Below are 27,331 nucleotides of genomic sequence, written 5' to 3' on the forward strand. Positions count from 1 at the left end.
GAAACGTAAGGGTAAAGCAGGATTAGAGCACGGGGACGCTCCCCGCATCACAGCACAAGTTACTGCAAATACTGAGCTCAGGAAACTAAACTTAGCAGCAAATCTTTCCTCTCTAAACCTTAGTTCGTCACTTGCTGAAGCAAGGTGGTGAGTATTTTTCACAGTCCTCTATTGTGAATATTAAAGAAATCTGGTAAAAAGGTTCCAAATCTAATATATAAGCAACAACTTGAATTTTCCTCTAGCTATCTCCTGCTCAGTCTTTTCAGTGTAGTCTTTCTTTCAATTTTTCACTCCATTTCTTTTTCCATCTACCAGGCTGGACAGTAAACCAGAGCAGATTTCACAGTTCTAATGTAACACGTGTTCTGGGCTGCTTCCTTCTGCTTTTATCTTTAAACACTCTTCTTTCTCACCTCCACCTTTTTTTTTCCCCCAAAAAAACATAACAACCACCTGTCGCCAACCTATTACCTATCCAATATTTAAGGGCCAGATTTTGGTAGCAAACACAGCCCTTGATGCCTCGGAGCCTTCTCTGGGGGGAGGCAGAAATGTTGTTTCATGCCTGGTTGGGTTCCTCACTCCTCACCCTGACCATGAATTGCTTCACATGTGCACGTTTACTTTTGCTCAATTTGTCCTTTTTAAGGAAATTAAGAAAAAAATTAATCAGGATCCAGAAACGATATTTTTTTGTACTCGATGTGGTTGAGATTCTGTGATCCCACCAATTTTGCTCAACAGCTGCTGACGTGCCTGATAAATAGCCTCCCTTCTCATCTCTGACTGTCAGCCCAATCACCTACAATAAGCAGATACATTAACGAACAAAAGCTCATCATCATCAACGGCAGACGTTTTTCAGGGAGCTCCTCCTTTGGGAAATGAACCCAAATGGAAGCTGGGTAGACTAAGAAAAAACTGCAATTGTTAGAAATCTTATTCATTATTAACCAGAACGTTTCATAATACTGATGAGATTGTCAGAATTCAAACGCAGCAGCTGTAAGATCACAAAAATATTTAACCTGAGTTAAATTTATCTTGAAGTGCTTTTTGAGCTGCTCTTTGTTCCCTTCTCAAAACAGTTAAACTTGCAAACAAATGTATCTTGTTTTATTGTCAGCAGTGTCTATTCTGCCTCGCACGCAGCCTAGATGAATTTATTAACAATCCTGTTTTCAACCAACGTATGCATAAATCTGTAGAAAGCAGCAACTTGATAAAAAGTCAGGAGTCAGAGTGAGGAACAAAAAGCATCAAGGAGGGGAAAACATGAAAAAAGCTACCGGGCAGATTTCCAGGAGGGGACAGGGACCCTTTATGTGTCGTCTTTGTAAAATCCACAAAACTTAAGTGAAGCCAACTGGTCCACGTGGTATTAGACCTACCTACATCACTGCAGCAGTGGTGCAAGAGGATTTACACCGCTCACTGGCTTTCCTTCCAGCTGCCTCAGCATCACACCTGTGTTTCCTCACTCAGATCCCCTGATCATTAAGCAGGGAACACGTCGCAGATTAGCACAGAAGTTTACATAAAGGAGGAGCGCGGCCCCGTTTCGTCAGGGAGTAAATCACAGCACTGCAAATGTCACTTCTGCAGGAAGATTCAACACGGGAACGCAGCCGCTCACTTAATACCCTTGGGACTGCTACTAAATGATATGAAGTGCTACTCAAACATCACAAGCACTTGGGTGATCTTCCCGTTCTGGCAAGAAATGTTCTCTGCTTTATTTTAAGACTTGCCTAAGACTGTTGGAGATTTCTTTTTGTGTTTTCTGCTGCATCCAAGCAGCAAAACTTTAGAAGCCCACTTCTGTCGGGATGAGAAGCACAAAGTCTCGCTGCGGGAGCACGTGATGCCTTGACCAGTTTTCTTTTCAGTAGCAGATTTTGAACATTAACAGTTGGCTGCTTTTATACAGTGGGAGCCAAAAAATCCTGGAAGCTATTCAGAGGTTAAAATCAGGTCAGCATTTTCACCAGCCATTCTGCTTTACACAAAAACGATTTAGTGGCTTCGAGGAGAAAGGGCTGACTTGCTCCTATCTCTCCTTTTGGCTCACCTCCCCTTTCCTACCCTTCCCCCCCCCCTTTTTTTTTTTGCAAGTTAACGATTACATTTATTACTGCTTTTGATAGCTGCTATAATAAAATGCAACTAATATAAAAGCTAAAAAATACTAACCCTTTTTCATACAATTTCCCTTCATTTTTCCTTCAGCTGCCTTCATTCCCCTTGTCTGTCCTACTGCTTTGCACTGTGCTTCTAAACCCAGTTTGAGCCTTTGAGATGAAGAAAACCCAACACAGTTTGCAAGAAGTTTGTGCTGGGAAAGGTGATGAGTGTGTGAATCTGAAGATTTGGAGCTTGTAACGTTGTCGTTATTCTTTCAACTAAGTAGAAATAACTTTCCTTTGCTACAAAGGGCTTTAAAAATTAAAATAAGGCTGTTGCAACCCAAGTGGTGCATTTATTGAAGTGGTCACTAAGCGTGACATGGTCCCCGTGCCATGCAGATTAAAGATATGACACGTCTGTTCTCTGGTGATAACTGAAATTAAGGAACAGGTGACACGCACAAGTGTGCTTTCTTTAGCTCAGTTTGTCCTCTTTAAGGAACGTGGGCTTCACATCCATGTTTAAGCACAAAAATGCCCATTCTAGTTTGCCCGTGCAAGTTTGTGCTGTGTCTAGCAACATGGGTATGTAAAATGAGCTTAAAATGTACAAAAACATTTTATGTTAAGCAAAAACACATGGGGAAATGCAGTTATGGTGTAAGCATTGCCTTCCCACTTTAATTAACTGTTTTATTAATTATCTGTTTTCTGGCCTTCGCTAATTCTCAAATTCTGCACACAGAGCACACTGACCTGGGACACACTTTAAAGCCTCTGTTCTCAAAATACAAACTGGTGGTGATTCACGACTGAGATTTGGAGGTGATGCCTGTTGCAGCTGAGGACTGACAGACAGGAGACGGAGATCAGGAGATCTCCCCATACCTGTAACTTTTATCACTCATTTCACCATTTCTCATCTATTAGAAAAATGCACCTTTGCGGAGGTGCACGAGCTAACAGTTCACATCACTTGAGAGGAGCAGGAGGGATCATAGCTCAGGAAACATAAAACACCAGGGAAATGTTTAATCTTTCTCTCCACAAAAATGGCAAGGAAAAAAAAAATCCAAGTGGCTTTGTCATGGAAATCTCCAAGAGCTTTACACTTTTAAGGTACCACGTAAAGCCCCTCAGCCCAAAAGCCATGTCAGTTCAGTCGTCGTTGCCGAGAGCAAACACGACAGAGGGAAATGCACACAAGAAGATCTGTATCCAATAAAGCAGGAATGCAAGGGAGGGAAACCTGATCCCTGACCCTCCAGAAACAAAGGAGCTGATGTGTTACTAAAAGGGAGAGCAGAGCCCGCCTGAGCTTTGGTTTGCCTTCCGCGTGTGGGCAACGTGGCTGCTGTACTCTGCAGTGAAAAGAATCCCAGGGAATTGCTGTTGTGCAGAGAGCACCTTACAAAATCACTGCACGCCCAGCTCACAGCCAAACAGTGCCAGAATGACAAAACCCCACATCCATGTCCCCCCGGGAAGCTGCCTCCCCCAGCTTGTGCTGCCCTTGAGCCTTGCAGAAGACAGCAGAGGGATGGAAACAGGCTAACAGGCTTGGCTAAAAAAATCCCCTTTTTCTTTTTTTATGCTGCTGGAAAGTGTGACTGGAGAAGACCGTTTCCCCCACAATTTGTTACAGCTGCCCAGCTTGTATGAAAGGCCGTAATAAGGAGGTGTTGAAATTACTATTGTCAAAGTGAAGGGGGGGGCAACGAAGGGGAGAAAGTCTCCTGTTCTCCTTTGAGTGCTGACACAAGAAGAGGAAAGCACTGCTTTTTGGGAGCCTTGAACAGTGCTTCCCCTACTCCATACGAACATATTTTTACATGACTTTTCCATCTGGGATACATTAACATAGCCTTGGGATAAGCCACCTTCTTTCACTTCCCAGATTTTCCATGCAAAAAAAATCTGCGCTCCTGAAAGAAATTGCTAAGAGAATCTTCCTTGTCAGGGGGGAAAAGTGTTCTCGACTAAAAAAATGCCAGTACAGACCTACTGACAGAAGGGTATGGTAGAGAGTCTGAGCAAAAAGCTTCAAGAACTGATCCCACCAGGAGTCAGCACCGTGCTGACTCTTCTCGGACACATGGGGTTGCCGCTGAGACCACCCGCACCTCTCGGCCTTTCCCCTGGACCAGAAGGTCCAGACGAAACCTACCTGCAGGAATCCTCAGCCTCACGGCCCTGTGGTGGCAGGGGAGGGCCCACCACGAGGTGGGGATGAACCCAACCTGACAGCCCAGCGTACCACCAGACCGCAGCAGTAACAGCAGCTCATGAAAGCAGAGCACACGCATTTTTGCAACCTCTGCTGCTGCACTTCAGGCTTCGTTCACTCTTAGACCTAATTCACAGGTGTGCTGAGAGGCAGGACCCAGCTGAAATCAAACGCCCACTTCTACTCACCACCATTCTCCAACCCAACCAGGCTTTGCGGGGCTGTTGCCGGCCAGAGGGAAGGAAGCCCAGCTCAGGGGGCATCGCAAACAGAGACCGAAGGGTGTGTGACACTGCAAAGAGCTCTCCCAGAATCCATTAGCCTACTGTGGTATGCAGCTCAGAATAGCTTACATATTTGCATTTTAAGATCATGCAGGCAGAAGTGCTACAAAGGTTTCTGTGGCATACAGGAGCTGAACTAAGCCCAGATTTCCTGATCAGCCAAGCAAAATATTAATCACCAGTACAACTAACCTCCCTGAATTATCAACCCGCCTTTTTCTTCTTCCCTCCTTCTTTAAGCACTACATAAACCATTGGCAAGGTAGAGTATTCTTAGCTGGAGAAACACTGAACATAAAATCCTGGTGAGGACACCCATGCTAGGGCCATTCTGCCTGATATTACACAGCAATTTCTTTCCTCCCATTGTGCTTTCACAGCCACTGAGCACAAATTAATCTGTGTATGCTATTTTCTCAAGATCCTTTACGCTGGCAATTAGGAAGAGGTGGAGCCTAGCGAGAATCTAAAATTATTCTCATTAATCCTCTAAAATTATGAGTTCAACAGGGCTATGGTAGAAGTCAGAGAAACTACTTACTGCACATGTAACACAAGGACACATTTCACAGTCTCCTCCCCACCAAATAGTTTTACAGAAAACCCAACAGCCTTTGAACTATGAAGGTAATAGCATCATCCACTCTCCTTCCCCTAACAGAAAAGAAGAGTGGCTAGGGACTTAACACAAGGAAAACGTTGAAAAAACAGATCAAATCACTCTCAAATCACTCGAGGTAGCAGGAGAAGATGGTAGCCCCAAGCAGCAGCCACTGCCTGGCACTGCCCATCCCCGTCCCACTTCTTGGGCCAAAAAGTTTGCATCTCTCTAAATTAGCATCTCCACACTCATAAATGGGCACGGACAGCAAGTTGAGGGAGATGAGAGAACGATAGAAAAACTTGGCAGAAAAAATAACCTCACTAGAATTAAAGGAGGGAAGAAAAAGTTGGGAAGAAAACATTGCACTAAGTGTGTGAATCAGCAAAGGTGGGGGGCACATGGGAAGCAAAAATAGAATGAGGTAGGCAAACTCTGCCTTTTACCATTAAACAACTCCCAAAACTTTGCATCAAACAGTGTATGCTCACATTCTTCCCAATTCCCAGCAACTCTACATGAATTTATTTATCAGGAGCTGAAGACAGAGAGGTGTAATTCACCTCGGTTACTGAAACATTAACACGAATAACATGGAAACACCCCGTTCATTATCAAACACACATATATTATCCAAACTAAAGCTCGTTAAGCCCTCAATGACTGCCTGGCTTAGCATTAGGGGAACTAACTGAGAGCAAGGAGGAGAGAGATGGCACGCTCACCTATGATACCGCTGTCTCTGCTCTCCAGCGTGGACGTGGGGCTGGTGACGGCCCCATAGGTGCAGTCCTTGGCGGTGACGCTGGTGCTGACGGGCGGCAGGGTGGAGCAGGGGCTGCTGGCGGGCGGCGAGGCCGTGCTGCTGGTCAGCGTGGAGCAGGGGCTTATGCGCTGCGTTCCTGCGGAGGTCTGGAAAAGAGCAAGTTCCAGCTTCCTCATTCAACGGGCAATGCGGGAAACATCCAGCAAGTGGCATTTAGCAACAGCCTGACTGCACGCTTCATTAAAACGCTGAGCAGTCTGTTAACGTGGAACTGAAAGTTAAGAAATAAACTAGCACAATAAAGTGAGATAAAGTCTGTGACTCTGTTTAAGTAGCAATCTTGAGGGTCATAAGCATACAGCATGATCTCACCTTCACTTACAGCAAGAAACATTATATGCAGGAAATCCTACAAAGACCTCGGTGCCATTTACATCTGCTCAGAAATCTCAGCGGGACTGCAATTTTTATTTTGCCCTGTAAATGTTTCCTTCATTCAAGAAAAGCAACAATGGTTTCACACCCTTGCAAAGAGGAAGTTCAAAATCCCTTATCTAGATACGAGACTGCCCTTCCCTGGACCGGCATGCTTTCCCTACCATAGAAAGTTTTTTTTTGTTTTTTTTTTTTTTCTTTTTTTAAAAAAAAAAGAAAGCCAAAAGCCAACCCGTACCAGTGAAAAGGTTGCTCTCCAAAGGCAGAACAAAACAGAAAATGCAGCAGCACAAAAAAGACTGGTGTTTTAAAAGTTTTTTTGGAATGAACCCATCTGAAACTGTGTGCAAGAAACTTTGAAGAGCTTGTACATCTGATGCTGAGCACAGAGATCAGTTTATTAAGAAAACAAAATTATTCCTGAATTTGATTTGAAACAAGCTGTGATACAACACAGATCCCTTGTTCTAACCGCAGGCTGCTGGATACACAATCTTCCCTGGCAAAAGCTCCTCCTGGAGATCCATCCTGCAATATCTGTAAGCAACAAACCCGCTGACACTGGAAGGTGCTCCTGTCTACCTAACATAGCAACTTCATCAACGTTACCCTGTACTTTAGAGCAGCCATCCCAAAACAGCTTACCAAACATGCAACTTTTTACTTCCCTTTCACAAAACAAAGCCCTTTTCGCCTCTGCCTACAGGTTGTTGTTTTTTTTTTTCACTGTCACAAAATGGTTCCAGTCCCAAGGAAGGACCAGCAGAGGTTAATTCCCTATCTGGAATGTGTTTGAGATTTCTTGTTCTCCATGTGAATGCTTCCCCAATAGTCAGGCAGATTCCTGTTCCCTTTTTCACAGCATTTGAACCCAGGGTGATCACAGAAAGCATCACGCTTACAAACTGCACAATGTGTTTGAAGTCTGATTATTTTTTTTCCTTCTCACTATTCTATACTTGAAGCTCAAATGGTGTCTGGAGTGGACTTTTTTTAAGTACAACACATGGAGAATTCACTGGTTTTTAAATCAGAAGCCAGATCCCACATGTAGCTACTGGGAAGAAATTTAATTTGGCCAAGAAATCCCAACACGGCTGGTAAGAACCCTTGCTCACAGCATCATCCCCAGGCTTGTGGGGCAAAAAAGGGGCACCCAGTGCCATGGGTGGGCTTCTGGGGCAGCACCATGTGGATGCCCCAACCCTCCTGCACCTCCCCGTGCCTCTGCTCTTGCACCAGTGTAACTGTGCTCAACTGACATGAAGGAGCACGTTGGTACGTCAGGGCTGGAGCGCTGACCTGATGGCTCCGCGTCCCGTTTTTGTATTAAACATTGAGACTGCATCATGGTAGAAAATGAACCGTGTCGGTATTTCCAGAAATTTATCATCTCCCTTCGGTACCCGTATAAAACATCCCGCCAGCGAGCGAGACGGCTGCCACCAGACCAGCCTTTGAAGTCCTCAGGAGAAACAAAGCAACGCTCCCCTCTCCCCATCCAATTTGCAGAGCCACTAGTGGATCACGGTTATTGTTATTTTCCCTTCTTTTATGTTCGAGGCACTTATAAATAGATCTTTCTTTTCCCCCAGTAGCCTTCTAGGAACCGACAGCAAGCTGGCTGCTCTATAAATCCTGGCTCCCTGGGCATTCTGGTTGCACGCATCCATTGTAGCACCTGCCACGTGCCTCCTCTCAGTGACCCTTTTTCATTTTCCCTTGCTGCAATCTTCAGATGTCTAAATGCTGGCATGATTTCTGTAAATTTATTTTTAATTTTCCAAAACTATTTCTAACTAATTAATTCTACTGATGAAATTAAAAAATACTTCTGTGCCAGTATTCAATGAAAATATTCCATTATTTTCTGCCACTTAGAATTGCTGGGGTGTGTGTCTTTCTTAACGCAACCTACATGGGGCACTTTTGGGATTGCTGCTCGTGAATCAAGCAGGTGCTTGCACTGAGCTACCCGCTACCATGGGACTGTCTCTTCGGATTTATTGCAGCTGATCAGACCCCATCGGTATACCCGAGCTATTAAGTTAATGTCTTCCAATGTTGATTTCCTTTAACTCACTGACAGTACAATAAACTCCGTCGGTATCAGGTAGCATTTCTTCTGAGGTTCAGGCAGTGAAAGAAGCAGCATTGATGGGGCTCCCCCATTCAAGATGAGCAGACTGGAGATAGGCCAAAGGACCACCGTGCCCCCGACACAGAAGACAGGGAAATGTTCAAAACCCAGCTAGGGACAGCCCTGAGCAACCTGCTCTGAGCTGAGCCTGCCTCGGGCCGTGGGTTGGGTTAAACATCTCCAGAAGTGCCTTCAGCCTCAGCTGTTCTCCAGCTCTGTGATTCAGCTCCTTCACTGCTCCTAGCCTCAACGATACTACAGCATCTAAAAATTTTATCAGTTCACGTTTGGGATCTTTCAGAATGCAAAGCATGATTACTACTATGAATTGTTTATGGCAAGGTTTTTCTATGCCCGTTTCAAGCAGTATTTTAAACAAATCCTTGCTGAAACTTATCTCAGTGCTAGCAAAATAACATCCACTAACCTTAAAACACAGAAAATTTACTCTTCAAATTAAAATTCAGTCCAAGAGAGGTACAATCATCTTTCCTGCAGCTGATAACATCATTGTTTCATGAAATGCCAAAAGTGATATTCTTATAAGCTCTTTTATTTGCAGTATTATCAATGCAGCTCCTTAGGAGCAAGCTACTTGCAACTGGAAATTACTAAATAACACAGCATATCACTTGGCATTGATTGACATGTTTTATTTTTGTATTGATATAGAAGAATGCTCCTCTGTGCTAGTTTTAAATATAAATTTCCATTGACAGAACATTCCATATTATTATTATTGCTGCTGTTTCATCTGTCACGTTTTCACTAAGCTTTGAAAAATTAAACTGTTCTGTCATAGGCCCATTGTCCTTTGTGCTTCTCTGGCAGCCAGTACAGTTGAAAAATAGTTTCCCAAAAAGTAGGAGAAAAAGGATTTATTCTTTGGCATTTGTGATCTCTCATTAAGGAAAGCGTGATTAAGAAAGAGACAGCCCATAAGACATGCAATTTCATAGCAATCTGGATTAGAGAATATATCCTTTGACATATTCAAAATAAGGCAATTGAATGAAAATGGAATGTGCCGATTTACAGATTGGGGCAGTTTTAGTGAAAACACCTCTACTCCTTATCTTCACTTTAGCTCAGCACCGGTGAGATTGCAAATAATTATTTTCTCGCTTCAGAAGGCAAAGCATGGTTAGAATAACAAGCAGCAGCCAAGTCCCAGCTTTTTATACAAAGAACATTTCTTTGCCCAGGCCATGTAAATTAATGCATGAAAACCTAGAAAATTGTTCTCATTTTTAAATTCAAGTGCAAACTAGTAGTCAATCAGGTTTTAATTAATCAATGATTAATGGAAGAATTAATCTTTGCAAATTCCATAAACGTCTTTCTGCATGATTTTCAACACCCCTTGAAGCGTGGTGGCTGAAGAAATCAATTCGGGAAGGAGTCGGAGAGGTTTGCAGGAGAGGCTGAAGGAGCTGGGTTTCTTCAGCCTGGAGAAGGCCAAATTGCACCTGGGGAGAGCTGAAAACCTCCACGGTCTGCAGGGGGTTAGAGAGAAGACAGCCCCGTTCTTCTCTGAACTGCGAAGGACAACAGACTACAGCCGCAGGTTGTAGCAAGGAAATTTTCTACCAGCTAAAAGAAAAAAGCCCTTCACAGCTGGAGGCATCAAGCACTAGAACAGGTTGCCCTGAGAGCTCGTCGAGTCTCCATCCGTGGAGATCGTCGAGCCTCGGCTGGACAAGCCCCGAGCAGCACGGTGTGGCTTTGAAGCCAGCCCGGTGGGAGCGGGCGGCGAGATGCGATGCCCTCCGGAGGTCACTGCCAACCTCAAGTGCTGTGCCATTCAAGGCGAGTGCTGGCAGCAGGAAAGGCTCACAAAGAAAGAAAAAGAATTAACTCGGTAATTGAGGAACCGGCCTCTCTTTATCTTCTCCAGCACATGAATAGCATTCAAAGGCCTTGCAAAACTTTTTCATGCAAAAATTAGCACACAGCCCAAGATATCAATCTATTTTAGAGGACAACTCTCCGCTGTTTTTCTTTAGATTTTTCTTTTATTTATTCTCCAAAGACATCTTTTACTTTAGAGAAAAGATGGGATTTTAATTTTTGTCAAAAGGCAACAACAAAAGGAGCCATTTATAGTAGAAAGCTCTGCTGGGCTTTGAAGTATTCAGTTCAAATAGGTGCCTGTTAAAAGTACAATTTCTAGCACAATGTATAGTAAAGTACATTTCAAATCCACCAAACTTGCATAAAAAATTGAATGAAATCATTAAAAGCTTAATGAATGTGTTAAAGGAAAAAAATTACAAGAACTCATTTCTTGGCGTTCAAGCATCTTACATATTAATCCTTTGGGCCATGTAGGTGATGGAAGACCAAAAATCACTTGGTTCAGTCTGGGGCACAGGACCTAGAGCCTCCTGCACCAGGAGCAGCCCCAGCTCTTGTGCTGGGCTTGGGGGAGCCCTTTGCCTCCTGCCGAGGGGCACCAAGCTTCCTATGGCCATGACGGGCATCGAGCTTTAATGCCAGGACTACCTTTATGGCTGCCACTTGTTATTGACTCTTTTAGGGAATTCAGGACTGTCAGTTGGGTCCTCTGAAATGTGCCTATGTTGGATATCTAAAACAGAGATGGAGTCATGCAGAGTCACACAAAGACTGGTAAAAGGAGAGAGAATTGCAGCTGGGCTCCTGAGTTTTGCCTTGTTGCACCACACGCTGGACTGTCCTTCTAGCTGATGGAAAAATCAAACCAAAAAACTGTCCCCTAGTTTCATTCTCATTTTATCAACGCTGATGGAAGTGGGCGTATTGCCCAAGGCTGAGGAGGGGCAGGAAGAAACTCAGGCAGATTCCACAAAATTGACATTGTAGCCATGACCCTGACCTTTTTGCTGTTCTGCTTTGCAGCCACCAAAGAGGATGTAGCAAGTTCAATCACAACAAAGGTTTTATGATCTGCTTTCTCTATCGATTTTCAAGCATGAACTCATCTTGCTAGGCAAGAAAAGAGCAAAATCTGTGACTATCTGTAAAATAATATTATTACTTACCTGTACTTCCTAGAGACATAGTGAGTCTTTATGCAACACTGCTAAAATGCTTTTGAAATATTGCACACAAGATGCCATGGAAGTACAGATTATTTTGATCACTGTAATCTGATTAGAAACGCTGCCCACTCCTACAACATTTGCAGAAACAGAAAAACAACAGAAGCTGTTTCACACAGGAGCAGCTGATCCCTGAAACATGTACTGCTGCAGTGTAATGATGATTCATTGTTTAACAAGGAGATACAACCTTCTACCTCACAACAATCATTTCACCATTATGAGACACTCAGCTGCCATATAATTAGACAATAACCACTATCTCCCATGCTGCATTCTGATCAGAGCCCAGCCAGTTACTGCTGTAAAACCGAGGAAGAGTGGAGGAGCTGCTGTACCTGGTTCTCGTCCTGCACCTCCATGCTGTACTGGGGCCCTGGCTGTACCTCCGTGACTTTCTCTCCGAGGAGGAAGCCCAGGCGAGTCATGAGTGTGTTTGCTGCCTCATCTACGGATGGAGGGGGTCCCAGCTCCTGCTCAGCGTCACCTAAACAGGAAGAGGAACACACGGATTTAGACAGGAACTGTTGCTCTTGGCTATTGTTCAGTGTTTTTAGCAACAAAACACAGCTAACTTTTCACACTGTAACTTCTGCATCCGGGTTTCGAGGTTATTCACATCATTCAGGTCTGTCTTAATGTTATTTATTGATCATTAATTTTAGGTTTTGCATTGCTCCAGCTATCAATACACGTTTCTTCTAACTCTGGCTGTTAGTTCTCCTCTCATTGCTCGTTGTATTTGCAGTACCTGATATGGAAGCAAGCACATTCATCTCTCTTTCCCTGCACCAGCAGTAACACAGCCAGCCAGGAACTGAGATTTCCTGGAAAGAACAATCGAGAAGGAGAGCGCTCCCCCTTTCCTCTCACACAGAAGCTGCCTCCAGTTACCCGCAGTGAATTCAACACTGCACGTGCCATCTCATTCTCCTGTTCCCACAGCACTAAACGAGATGCTCAGCAGCAAACCCACGCTACTGAGTGGTTAATGGCAAAGAACGGGACAGAAAACCCACGTGCATCGACCATTATCATCGCTGGCTCTGACGTGCTCAAGGTTACGTGGAAAGCATGGGGCTCCACAGACCAAGCCTCCTTGTGCAGCCACAGTATGGGCTACAACACAACGTAAAATCCAACTGTCAAATCCCCACCACATACAAAAAATAAGTTAAAAAGCAGAATTCCAGATGATTTTTTTCCAGAAGTTTCTCTGTCAAAAAACGTTGGAGGTTTTTTGATCCGTAGCATCCCAAGGTAAGTCAGGTTCTGAAAGTCAAGTTCCTCGCTGCCCGCACGGCAGCAGTGTTATCATTAAAGCCTGAAGGTCAAGTTCTTTCCACGTTACACTGAAGCAATACTGTGTTTAGCGCAGTTGTAGGAGACTAATTAGGATTTGCAATTAGTCTACATTTAATTATTCATCTGATAATGTACAATCTGGAAAAGAGCCGATCTCTGCTTCCCAGCTCTGTCCTGGCTTGGGGGTGCTCCAGCACTCAGCCTGGAGCTACAGCAGAAAGATGTTGCTTTAAATATAACTTTTTGATAACTGTAACTGAAAACCACAAATCACAGAATCTGGGATACGTACAAGACCTCAGTAAATTTAAGCCAGCTGCTTCCAGAAATTCCCATTTAGCCTCCAAATGTGCATCTCACAGAAGCTTACAGCAATTTCTTGGTGTCTCACCCACACCACGGCACATCAGAAACCCTGGAGCATCTCACACGACAGTCAGCATCCAGAAACGCCGCCAGCTTTGGCAGATCAGCATCCAAAGCAGTCCTTAAACGGTGACTTCACCGTTATGAAAGTGGATTATGGAGCATGATAACAGAAGTTGGCTTCTAAGTTACTGAATCCCTATTGTACTGCTTTATACAACGCTGACGTGAATAGGATAGGTTTAAGATAGAGACAAATTTAGATGGATGGCCCAATTTTTCTGAACTGCTGACCACCCACATTCAATCTGTGGGCATTTACCATCCCGGGGAGTCAAATTCAGAACAGATACATTTACGTAAAATGAAAAGTATATGGACTCTGATTTCCAAGGTTATTTTTGCTTTAAAAAAAAAAAAAGTCGGCTTTGGAATTTATCCTAGATATCTATATGTAGGATATGGCTCAGTTTGTAATTACTGAAAGTTTCTTGTGCATCCCCCATGCTGGTTTCAGAGCACATTAACGATCCTCAAACCATGCTCACTTTTACTCCTCAGAAAGTAAAAGGTCAGAGCAGAGCTGTGCACGTCTGAGAGCTTCCTTCTGCTCTGTACAGCACCTGGCGGGACCTCCAATTTCCTGCAGTACTGGTCTAAAATTAGGGAAGAGCTGACTGTAAATCTTTCACATGGGACCACTGCAGTGAGGCATGGAGAAAAGCGCTCAGTCCAGGTTCCTGCGTCTAAGCCACCGCTGGGATCCTGTGCAGCATGCTCCAGGGGACCCTGCTTGGCAGGGGGTTGGAGCAGGTGATCTCCAGAGGTCCCTTCCAACCTCAGCCATACTTTCATTCTGTGATTCTGTGAAGCTTATGAAGAAAACCAAGTTTCTGGAATGGTGCTCACGAAGAGGCGGCCGAGCTGCGCTGCTTGCCAAGGACACGCCGTGCGGGCTTGTGCCAGGCCAGGCCACTCGCAGGGAACAGGTCCAGCAGGCCAGCAAGCAAGACTGAAGTCTTCAGTTTGAAATGTGTTATTTCAGACTCGAGAGCGATTTATTTACAGGCTACATCGGGGCTGGCTGGGCAGAGTCAGCCGAATTCTGCTCAGTGTCAGGAACCGCTCTCAAAACAAACAGCACAATTTGCTCCTGTGAGGCTGGGTTTAACCATGTCCGCACCATCCCTAAAGCATCTCCAAGGGGCACAAGCTGTCTTTTACCTCTAAAATAAAATTATATGCTCATCTCAGGTCCCTGCACGAAAAGGTGCAGCGTCATGCAGAGGCAGCAGCCGTGACTGCAGCCCTAATTCCCCGGCCAGACACAAGACAGAGAGCAGCAGCTGAAGGAGCTGAGCTCTGAGAGCATCCCACTTAGTGCAGAACTATCAATTATTTTATTATAATGGGGCTTTCAAAGTGCAGATAACTTTGAACTTGAGCAAAGCACCACTGTACCGGATTATTATGCCTTTTGGTTTTAGGTCTTTAAAAATAAGTGCAGTTGTTTAATTGAGTGTCAAAGAAGAGACAGAGCCGCTCCAAGAGGCCTGTGAATGGGTATTATGGAAAGAAGCTGTAAGTTGCCTTGCAAAGTTGACAGTAAGAGCTAATACTCGCTCTCCAAGTTCAAAGAGAGGGCATAACTTCTTCCCCGCACCACGCGCTATCCAGCTAATGCTGCAGCCACATTTTAGGCACACTTGAGCGCATTTGGTTCCCCGACCTCACTGGGGAAATCTGAGCGCACAGTCGAGAGCAGAATTGGCCCACGGTATTTTTAGCTCTTCTGACACCGTGCTGCTGTAATGAACTGCAGCAGCTCAAAGCAAGCCCTACAGCCAGCTCCAACACACGACCGCGAGCGTCTCAGTGCCCAGAAGCGAGGTGCTGGGCTGCGCACACGCCAACCTGAAGGCAATCAGGGAGCGGATTCGAGAGATCACAGTGTGGTTCGTGGTCTGGGGCCGCTGTGTTGGGCTACATCAAGTCGTACGCTTCTGCATAAACATTAAGTCATGTTAAAAGCCTTCCTGAAATGCTCAACGCCAGGAATTTTCAACAAGTAAAAAAATCTTAACTCCCTGCTTCATTGGACGTGCCGAAGTGTTCGAAGGAGTTTGAGGGACTGCACCTTGGTGTCCTTGTTCAACAGAAGGTGGGTATTCATGTATATACATGTAGATATATATAGATACACACACAAATAACAAAGGAAAGCTTTTTTGCAGGGAATGGGGCGAGCTGGGCTGCTGCCACGCTCCTCAGCTGCCTCTTCCTACCTGCCTGGGCCCCCGCTGGTCTCCCAGCGGCCATCAGACGGCGAAACTCGCATTTTTATGACAGCTGACATCTTCGGTTAGCTGGTTGAGTCGTTTATGTCTTGTTTGGTTTTAAGCAAGAGGTTTTTCTTGTTCAGCCCAGCTGCACTGAGCTGGCCATGGGTCCAAGGCAGGGGGACCCACCGCAACCGGCACGTGCTTGGCTAACCCGAGCCTCCTCACCTGTATTGGAGTTTAGCTGGACACGAGATTCCTCCTGATTACGTTGTCTTTGCACACACTGTTGCATTGGCAGATCCCCACACGATAAATGATTTTCCAGAATCTTACTAAAAATGATTTCCCTCTGCAGCCTGGAACTTAATAGAGCAACTTTTACCCACTTGGATTTTGTCACGGGTAATTTTAAAACAAGTGCTCCAACCTCGGAGTCAGCATTTCAGGTACTGAAATCAGAGTCAAAACCAAGAGAGATTTACTGATGTGTGCCGCTGGTCCAAGGACTTTAATCACAGATGCAGCCCACGGAGCACAAACACACTGCGGTGAATTGCTTATTTCTAATAACATAAATAAAAATCCATGAACACCCTCAGCTCCGAGATAGATTAGTCTCAAAAGCTGTAGCCTAGTTGGAAGGAGAGGTAATTTGTCCAAACAGCACGGGGATTGTTTTGGGGAAGAAAAATGTAAGCAAACTGCCTTACTTTACACTGCAAAAATAAATGAAGTTGAAAATAAGACATTCAGATTCTTTCGTAGTGACCTTTCCATAAATAAAAGATATCTTCAAAACAGAAAGCAAAGGAAGAATATTCGGAAGGCCACATGAAATAGGCAATCCAATTTTCAGTAAAGCAACAACAACAACAAAAAAACAGACTGAAGGAGACTGCTTTCTCTTAATCCTTAATCTTCGGAAGAGACAGGTAACGGCAGCATTATATGACAGAAATAAATAAAGGCTCCTACACAGAGATGTGAAACAGTTTGTCCTTTTAGATTAAAATACTACACGTGTTTAGGCTATCTGGCATTTTTATCTCTCGGCTTGGAAGAATGCTGAAAACCATAAATCACAGTGCTGCAGTCTTAACACTGCTGAATGCACAGCGATTCAGAAGTGGAAAAGAACAGGAAAAAAATATTAAATCAGCCCAGCAACAACTTCCAATTCCTTACCAATAAAGCCACAGGGAAGGGGAAAAATCCCAAACCAGTACCAGCCACACACACACACAGTACACATTCCAGTTAACCCTACTACGCTGCTACGTCTGGACTTAACGGTAATGGAGAAAAGATTGAAAATCCAACATAATTGTGGCTTAATTACTCTGAGACCAGAAAACAAAGTAAAAGAAACAAGAAATGAGAACGGAAGGTGTGGCTTTCATCACCTCTAGCCCATGAAGAGCACGCTATGATTTATTTATTTGTATTATTTTTATATATCCATCTATATATGTGTCTATATACTAAACTATTATTTATTTTACTTCTGGATTGCATTATACTGGGAGGGATGCCAGAAGAGGATCAGACGGGCCAGGAGACGAACAGCGGGCTCATAAGATGAGGGCTCCGGAAGGTCGCTGGGCTTCAGCGTCGACCCTTGTGGAGGCCAGGAGCGAGGTTGGGGCAGCAGAGGCCGGGGAGGCCGAGGATGGAGCACCAGGCTCCGCGATCGATGGCCGCAGCAGCAAGGTCACCAAGAGCCCCCGGGGCATCGAGGGAAAGGGCAGAGAAGGAGCTGAGGCCGTACGAGGAGACTGAGCAACCATCGGGGACACGTCTGGCAAAGGGCTCTTAACTGCTTTGACAGCGTGAGAACCATTTTCAACTATTACACCCAAGCAATTAACAATAATAAATAATTAAACCCAGCCCTCAATGATTTAGACGCTTCAAAAAGAGCGTAGGTACCTAAGGCGCGCACACAGCTTTTTTTTCTTTAATAATTCAGCTTCCAGAGTTCTACCAAACCTCAGAAGTGCACATCTCCATCCTCTCCAGCTACTTCTGCCATCCCTTCGAGTTAATAAATTATTTTACTGAACTGCAAAAACTTTATAACCTGAGCTTGTCAAGCAATTTAACACCTCCAATTCTTCCTTTCAAACAACTCGACCCATCTCAGCTATGTCTCAGGACCTCTGCGATCCACGCCAGGACCTGCCTGATTTAGACCCTTCAGCAGCAATTGCATGGATCCTGGCAGATCCCTGCTACCACCCTGGCCACAGTCGATCTTGGGAAGCATCCCTGACAAAAGCAGGGGCGTTCAGCTTGCTTCTTGTTTTTTTTTTTTTTTTTTGTCTTTTTTTTTTTTTTTTTCTCTCCAGGGAGGGTTCGTAAGTGTTCATAAATGTTCACAACATTTCCTTGGAAATCAAATCTATAATCTCATAAGCACAGTGTATTAGGTTTGCTCTTTTCAAGAAAGCATTCAAAATGCACAGCTCTGAACATTATCATTCTAAAATACTGTTTCTGTTAAGTTCTTTCAATTCCTATAATGAAATCTGCCACACATTTCAGCTGCAATTCCTTAAAACCAAATGAAATTTCTTTATGATCTATTTTGCAATTCTGTGCCTTGTTTGATAGCTACCATCGTCTAATCTTGCAGATGAATGACAGAGGGTAGCACCCTTGCAAGAAACTAACCATGTCTTTGCTCCACAGAATGGTTTTGCTGTACTGGTTACACTTTTCATTCCAAACGTAGACTGAATATAATTGAAATTACATCTGAAGTCTTCTTCAGCGAGTGTCTAACGAGAAGCACTGGGTAACAGCTCGCCTAGTGGCACCCATCACAGAATTTGCCTGAATATGAATGATTTGTTTTAACAATCAAAAATCCTCAAAATTAGCAAGGAAAAAAATAGAACAGTTGCATGCAAAGACCGAGCACCTATGGACTGCCAGAAATAAACGATGCCATTTACGATTTTGATCTTCAATTACATAACCATAGAGTGTTATCCAAAGACTTGCCTTTCTCCATGTGACCCAAATCTGTCCCATTATTATGTACATCTGCTTTAAGTTATTCTGGATATACTTGAGCTATATTTGGCAAATGCCCTTGACCATTTCTGCATATTCCCCTAATCTCAGTATTAAAGGAAAGGCTTTTTCATTACTCTTGCTTACATCGAGAAGAGGTTTTTCAAAATGTAACCAATACGGGATGAAGACTGCATCAGATGCATTGCTTTAATGCATATTTTCGTGCCGCTGCTCTTTTCATACTTAGTTTTATTTCTGAAAGAGCGAGGGAAAACATTCCCACCAACAAAACCGTACCCAGCCAGGCGCCAGGCGAAGTCTGTCTGTCCCTCTGTGCTGGTTCATCACAAGTTGCAATGCAACAGAGCAAACAGGCAACCAAAATCTGCGCTGGAATCGATAACTCTGTAATTAGGACTATAAATCTATCTTGCTCTTCAGCTGTGACCTCTGGCTGGCCAAAAATCCTGCCTTTGAAGTAGAGAAGTGCTCCAAGTGCAGCTCTGCCCCAACCCGCAGCCTCCGTGCCCTGCTCTGGCTCTGCAGCTTCAGGGGCTTGCTGCTTGCTGCCAGCCTTCCCGTAACAAGCTGCCTTTCTCCTTCGCTGCAGTTCTCACCGTTACTTCTCACCGTTACGCCTTGCACAAGTTCCACAGATGTCTGCTCTGAGAAATTTAAACTAGAAATTCTCCCCGGCACCACGTACAAGAACTGCTTCCTAACCAGCTCTCCCCACTGCTGTGGATGTCCTTGTGTGTTCCTTCAAGCACACTGCCAGAAAGACAGTCATTTTTTTAAGCAGAAGCCCTACCGAGCCACAGACAGGCAACAAATGCAATTTCAATGCTATCATCAAATCTATTTCAATGTATTTCGTGTTCTAGATTTGAAAAAAACCCTCTGTACTCCTATTTGGGGGTGAATTTCCTTGGATTTCAGCTCTCATTTACCTCCTGAAGAAAAGAGAATGGAGGAAATAAGAGGACACTCAATCAATCACTAAACATCCCTTTAAAAAGGCCACAATTACCATAAATGGGATCCTGGCTATACGGAACATTTCCTAAAAGCAAGATTACATTTAGCTCTCTGAACAGGTTCCTGAGCTCTTTAAACCAGCAAGGACAAAATGACAGAGGCAGCAAGCCCTCCGCTGATGCAGAGCAGAGATGCAATTCGTCTGTCCCTCACAGTTTTGGCATATTATCTTGGGCACATCACCTGATCTTAAACGTGGCTCTGCTCTCCCATCTCCGAACACAGACCCTCTCATCGAGCACTGTCTGAAGAAAGGCCTTGACTCCTAAATATAGTTACTTACTATTTAGCTTTTAGCTCTCTGAGCTGACCTTTTATTCCAGCCAGGTTTGGGGATGAGCTCTTATACTCCTATTAATAAAGAGATGTCCCGGGTTGGTTGGGGGCTTTTGTTTGTTTTTTGTTTTTCCTTTTTAAGATTCACAATCAAAAAAGAACAACCACTCCCTTTGAATATTGTGTTTGCTAAAATCTGAGCAATATAATCCAGTATTATTCTGTGTATTTATTTTGCTACATTAGGCATGTTTCTCACAATCCACCCAAAATACTTTTTGAATTTCCGCAACTGCTTCCCAAAACCTCTCATATTCTCTTCTCTTACAATTTTTCACGTGGTAAATCTGACACAAACCTCACGAACGCATGTTACACGCCACTGCTGGGAAGCAAACGAACAGCAGTAGCTGGCTTTGCTATCTGGCAGCTTTGGTAAGAAGCTTTATTTTGGGGATGAAGCACAAATAAGCTAATGGTGCCAACAGTCAACTGGACTACACACAGCTCCAGCAGAAGCCTGGACAAATCCTCTCCTCCTGCCGTCTGGGGAATTGCCCAGCTCTGGCAGGGATGGCAGAGATGCACAGCTCCCAGCACGACGATGATGCCTGCATGGGAAGCGTCCCCAGGCGGGGGCCAGCAGCGCCTCGCACGCGGGTGGCACAAGCAGGGCGGCAGGGAACTTTCAGAAGCATACTTGTGTGTGCAGAACGCATTGCTGCTACTGCATAAAATTGACCTAGGTGTTCACCTCCAAAACCATGCTCATTTCTGCCCTCGGCTGCTGCAAGAGTGGCAGAGGCCACTGAGAATCCATTCTGTCGCATCCAGCCATGGTCCCAGCATTTGATTCCTTGGGGAGAAAGAAATTGCAGAGAGGACTTTTACAGGTGTCCTTTCTTCTTGCGAGGTAGCTCTGCCTGGTCAAAACACAATCAGCGTACAGGGAGCTATAACTTTAGTTACATCAAGGAGAGATGCTGCAGCCACTGACTGCTGTTAAATGGGAGGCTGTGGGTTTGTAAGAGTGAGGGGAGACACAGACAGCACCAAGACCTTATTTTGCCTACAGCTGATATGTTAGCACTTTTCCCGAATAAATGTTATTCAAGACAAATCAGACCTAATCATGACCTTAGCCTTTAGGTCATAAACAACAGTCTCCCAAACCTACTGCCATTGAAGTGCTGGGATTTCAAAAGTGCGGTTTGGATACGGAAGCTGTGACAGAGATGAATAATCTACAATCACCAGCTATTAGAGCATCAAGTATAAAAACATTATTGGATGATTCTGACTTATTAGTACTTACTCATGTTGGCAGAATTGTAAACTGTGAGTTACCAAAATGAGCTGATCATACAGCTCTGTATTCGTTACTGCAACAAGCACCTCTGTTGCTTCCTGTACTCACATGGACTTTCACAAAACTAGATGATTTCAGTAACAACTGCAAATGCAACAGAGAATTTTCCATGCTTTTTGGTGTTATTTTCAAATGCAACCAATACGTGGGGTCTCTAATCAACAACCCTTCAGCACCTAATAGAGCGGTAAGACCCCATTGCCCATTCTGATGAGATCCATTTAATACTTGTAGTTTCTCCAAAACGTAAGCCATATCAATGAAGGCCTTACACAACTCAGAATCCGATCCACCAGCCATCCTCTCAGCAAGGTTAAGTTACACAGGGCAAGAGCTGCAATTTTACTCAGGTCTTTTGGGTGGAAGTCCAACGCTGAAGTTAGCTAACGGGAAGGCAGAACCACAGCGCCCACGTAACCTCGCACATCGCTGTATCTCCTCCCGTCAGGCAACCAAAACAGGTGCCAAGAAGAGAACCCAGCAGGAAACTCGGGAACAAATGGAGGAGTTTGAGGAAGACTGCTGCAATTTCAGACCAAAGACAACAATTTTGGAGCCTGCAGTAAGTGACAGGCCTCTGGAGGGCCTTGAAGATGCGGTGGTAAAATCAATGCTTTCCAGCAAGGCTGTGAGCTATCTGCCCTTTCCAGCTGGCAGCTGGCCCAAATTTTTCATGTTTGGATTCAAAGTAATTATCTTTCAAACGATTAGAAGTTCAAATAATTAGTGACATCAAATGTCCAAAAGTCTGCTTAATACAGTAGGCAATCCACCTGCAGGCAGCGGTTGCGGGAGGTTATGAGCAAATTGATCTCCTTTCTTCAGCACAAAAGTGCAGCTGTGCTGACCAAGAGAAAGGAACAGATAGGATGGGGAGAATACTGATGATCAAAACAAATTACAGCAACGGGAACAATATTCACACTGGAAAAGAATAAAGAAGTCCTTGTTCTGCAGTCCCGAAGAGTGATAGGAAGTCAAGGCAACTGGTAAGAGAGCAGAAGTAATGGTGTGGCTTTCAGAGCACTGCATATTTTCCCTTATGAGAAGCTCTCCATAGCATCCCTGGAGTTCAAGTGCCTTTTGGTTAAGGGACAAAGAAAGCATCCATCGGATTCATGCAACCATTATGACATGGGAACCACGCTCTTACAAGGATTGAGTAGTTTTCCACAAATACATCTACCCTCCTATTATCTTTGGAGCTGGTAAAGCGAATATTCACTTTTTGCCTCCACAAAAGCTGAAACCAACTAATACTGCCTCAAAACTGACATCAGGAACAAAGAGAGTAGAATTATTGATCACTTCTTCTAGACTGCAGAGTATTTGGGAAGAAATATCCAAGTCAGAAGGAAAAGGGACGACTAATTGGCAGTCATGACCAAGAAGCCCACCTACCATTATTTCCTCCCTCCCTCTCAGGGTCCCAGTATTTCCACTTATGACAGGCATAAACTCCAAAGGTTGAGGCTAACTCTAAATTAACCACAGCCTGAATAACTCCTGAGGAAACGGGCAGCTCAGGAGCTAAGATGAAGGATTAGGCTCGTGTAACAACACCGACAGATTGCAGGCGGGAGCCCTGAAGACACAGGACAGCACGGTCACAGACGGGTCAGGGCTGCCACTGCCCTGGGACCTGCAGACACTGCCCTCGTGGCAAACACCGAACACATGGCAGTGCGCATTTAATTCAGTTTGACAGATGCAGAGTGGAATCGGAATTACCGCAAGATGAACAAAAGCTGAGATGGCTTCATAAATCTAAATTGACATGTAGTGCCTTCCCACAACTGCAAGTATCGACGGGTCTTTTCTGCCCAAGAAAGGACAATCTGGGGATAAAGATTTTGGTTTGGATACGGCTGATAATTATAGAAGTGGGAGTGTGAGCAGCCTCCTGTGACACTTCACGAGGGCAGTGACAACAACCACATCTTCAGCAGCAAGCGAGCAGCACCCCGCTGGAGGCTCAGAAGGCACGTCGTACCTGCTGTCAGCAAAACTGCGATCCTAGAGCAGGATCTGGGCAACCAGCTCACGTTTCCAGTAAGATGATACAGGCAACTGATCCCTCTGATGGCCAAGTGTACAAAATAGTCGAAAAGAGATTAAGCAGAAGAGAAGCATGGAGACCTGCATTACCTGTTACCTACACTGCAAAAAAAATTCCACCCCAACCTCTGAATATGACTGACATTTTGACTTGAGGCAGGATATTTTGTACCTTTGCCATACACGTCAGGCTAGAGCTAAATCAGTGTCCTTTTATCTAAGCCAGAACTGAAGTTACTTTAGGCTGAAATTCTGAAAAAGTTCTCCCTCATTATAAGGTCCAGTGAGCCTCCTGAAATATATGAGGACATGTCATTATTAGCTGTGCCTTTGTCCCATCCGTAAGAGGTAATTTTGTTGTACAGCTGTGTGTGTCAGGCCAACCATGGAGCTGAAGACGGAGCCATGGGCAGACGATGTGATAAGAGGGCACTTGAGCGTGCAAGGACTCCTGGGCCAGTGTGGAGACCCACGTTGGGTTGAGGCTCTGAGACCTGCGCTTGTCCCATCTACACCGCTCACTGGAACAATCCGAGTTTATCGAATCCTCAATTTTACTTGCAGTTATGGCACAATGCCCAACACCCAAAGACAGCTCAGCAGCATGGATGGCCATCGGGACACAACACTGGAGCAAAACCGAGCAGCCCACGCTGCTGAGGACACCTGACAGCCTCCTGACACGACTTGTTCCCAACTAATCCACACAACTCGGGTGTCTCTGCGTCACAGGCCATCACACGTTCACAGCCATACTGCACGTGTTGAGGTATTTGAGAGCATCAGTGCAGGCTGCCCTTGTCCCTTGTTTTAAGAAATAATATACTAGAAAAGGAAACTCCTCTGCAGGGAGTCGCTCATTCTATGCAGAGCCTGACCTTGCCTTTGTCCATCAGCAACGCAGAGGTTAAGGACACAGTACAGGGAAGGTCTCCGATGCTCCCTGCATACTGCAAAGTGTGATATTAAGTGTCATGTCTGCTCAGATGTGAAAACGAGGAGGCTTTTACACACATCCTTGTAGGCCCATCGCCGACGGCTTCAAAGTCAACAGGGCCAGTTTGCTTGGGTACATATTTACTTACTGGCAAGACAGAAAGCTACAAATATTCACTAAGCCAAAGTGTTAGCACAAAGAAGTTACCATTTCCCAGTAGAGGAAGGGAAGGGAAGCACTCCTGTCTGACGAGGTGAAACAACTTGTTTGACTCCAGGATCCATCCAGACGGGCCCAGCCCAAGGTGCTGAGCTGCAGGGAACCCCGCCGCTGGAGCAGCTGATGTGAAACATACTTCAAGCACCTTGTAGATAAGGTGCTTTGGCAGTCACTGCGACTCTCTGAAGTTGGACAGTTCTTCATAAGAACAGATTTTGGATCTCCTAAAGCTGTTTTCTTCCCCCCTTTTTTTTTTCCCCAGATAGCTGAAAGCAAATCCAAGGTGGTAAGGGGAAGCTGACGGTTTGCAGATCACATCAGGAAGCTTCAGGAATACTGTGTTATCTGAACTCAGTGAACAGTTAAAACATAGTATAAGGAATTCCTGTTATGTCCAGCTCTACTGGAGCCCCCATGATGAGGAGACTGGCTCCACAAACCCCAAAGTGCAACCCCAGGCCTCTTCCCAAAGCTGCCGCCTCCCGCGTGCCTGAAGGCCCCTCTAGGCCTATCTGTACATAACAGCGAGTGCCCTGGGGCTGATCCCAAGCAGACACTCCTCAAACCCTAACCATGCTGTCGCTATTCTTATCGCAGACTCAGGATCGCAGCCGGGTTTATTTTGAGGCCGTTTCCATCTCCGAACAGCGCTGCGCTCCCAGAAGAAGCACGGAGAAGTCGATGGCTCCCATAGCAACCGACGCAGGGAATTGCCACCGCTCTGCTGCAATTAGGGCCGATCGCAACGATTTCCCTATTCCCTTCAGGTCAGTGGGCTTGAGAACGCTGGGCCAGCCACAAGACTCAACAGCAAAACCATTTGTCAGGCCACGGTTTGTTTGATTATTCCCCGGCCTTCCTCCCAGCCCAGCACTGGCTAATATGACCGAGGTTGGACAAGGATCCTGCCAGATGGCTTTTTGTTTGGGGGTTTTCTTTTTGGCTTATTCTTATGTTTTATTTTGGCTTGTTGCCTTTTCACCACAAGTAATGTGAGCACAGCTCTGCCTCACCCCTTCCCTGTTGAAGGGCTTTCTCTGACACCTGAAAAATGTCCTGGTGGTGTTTAAGAGAAGCGCGTGGTTTGCGTAAAATGAAAACTAGACATTTTTACACAATGAAAAGAAAGAAGTGGAAGCAAGCAGATGTCAACCCCAGAGATACTTTAACCAAAGAGGGAGAAAAAGGAGCAATGAGATGAACGGAAACAACAGCACTGTGATGGCAGCAGTTAGTTAGGTGGTACCTAACTCCCTTAGGAATGGAAGCAGACACCTGCCAGCTTTGCGTGGAACAAGCAGACACCCACTGACCAGACAGTTTTGTGTCCCAAAATTTCCAAAGAAGAATTTAATCACAGTAAAAGATAATGTCATAACATACTTAGCCTTTGAAACGTAATGGCAAGGTAATAAATCACATGAAATGCAACTGCAAATGCGGATCTAAGAGAAAAAGCAATTACCTGAAAGCACCATCCATCTCAGACTGCTTCCAGTAGGTTTCCTAAGCGCTTGTAAGTCAAAACACGCATGTGTTTTAGATGCTATGCTTAAAACAAAAAGCAGCACAAAGAAAAACGCCCTGTGATGAAGAGTGAAGCAGAACCAGGTAGCCAGTGCACCATCCCCTGCTTGTGCCACCTCTACAGAGTGAGATGTGATAAAAATATTACAGATTAAATTGTGAATCACCAGACCATCACAAAAAAGTTCTGAACTGCTGAGTAACAGAGGTTTGAAGGTCAGATCCTGCTCTGCCACGTTGTCCTGCCTGCAGAGAGGCGATGGCTGTGAGTGTGGTGCCACAGCCGCTATGTTTGACAAGAAGGAAAATGGGAGCTGCTCTGCCCAAAGGTGCTGCCACGTCTGAGCAGGAACAGGGAGGGAGGACGGACGGATCCACCGCCTCTCAGGCTCTCCTTACAGAGTCAATGCTAAGTAAAAAAACAAGCAACAACTTCTCCACCTTGCCTACCCCAAGTCAAAACGGGCAGGGTTCAACTCTAAATGACCGCCGTGATTGCAAAATGAGCTACAGTAATATAATTGAGATAAATGTGTTCCTCAAAGTCACAGATGAGTTTTTTGGCATAATCTTAAACCAAACAACCGCAAGATGTGGGGCACTTTCTGCTTTCACATAAATAGATTAAATCCATCTTACAGAATCGAATTGCCTTCTTTAGGCACACCAAAGAATATGGCTTTCTAAAACCTCGTATGACAAGCTTAAATCTTTACTATGTCCTTTCTACTAGAAGTTCCCTCAAAAATACCAGCCACTTTATTATTCTCTCTCCTTCCTTGAGTGTTGAATCTCTAACGTGCATCATCTCGTACACTGATTCACACTGCAACATGTCAAAAGAAATAATTCCCCGCAGCAGCAGGAGAGGCCAAGCGGTGGAACAATGGTTGCTGAGGAAACCACCTCCCCGAAATGTGCTGAAATGTGCCTCGAGCCTTAAAATAAACATTTTAGCATTGAGCAAAATTTCATCTCTAGGCATCTCAAATTGAAATAATCATTTCTATATGCAGAGTAGATAATGTTCTCTCTTCGTTGCTATTTAGTGTTTTAAACTGCCTTTAAGTGTATAATTAATTACATTACTTGTCAGGGATCACTTTACAACCACTCCACCTCCACTCAATTGCTAGGCTCTAGCATATCTCCAACTTTATTCTTTTTCTTGTTTTAACTTCGAGCTTCATTCCTCCAACTTCTTTTTCCTGGAGACACTCAGCATTTAGCACTGCCTGCTCATGTCCTTCACTGGACACACACCCCAC

At 44.8% G+C, this 27,331-nt stretch overlaps 1 protein-coding gene across 1 annotated transcript in view; it reads right to left on the reverse strand.

The window, feature by feature from the left end:
- The window catches only part of TANC2 (tetratricopeptide repeat, ankyrin repeat and coiled-coil containing 2), a gene marked incomplete at its 3' end in the record, with an annotated part of 210,504 nt that overhangs the window by 90,992 nt on the left and 92,181 nt on the right, over window positions 1–27,331 (reverse strand). Inside the window, exons 6-7 of the mRNA XM_084301019.1 lie at window positions 12,004–12,152; window positions 5,967–6,153 (exon numbers count right to left, since the gene is read on the reverse strand). Coding sequence (XP_084157145.1) covers window positions 5,967–6,153; window positions 12,004–12,152 — 336 coding nt within the window. The remainder of the gene's footprint in view (window positions 1–5,966; window positions 6,154–12,003; window positions 12,153–27,331) is intronic.

The sequence above is a fragment of the Netta rufina genome (genome assembly GCF_964035555.1).
Source record: "Netta rufina genome assembly, chromosome: 24".
Taxonomy (NCBI): Eukaryota; Metazoa; Chordata; class Aves; order Anseriformes; family Anatidae; genus Netta; species Netta rufina.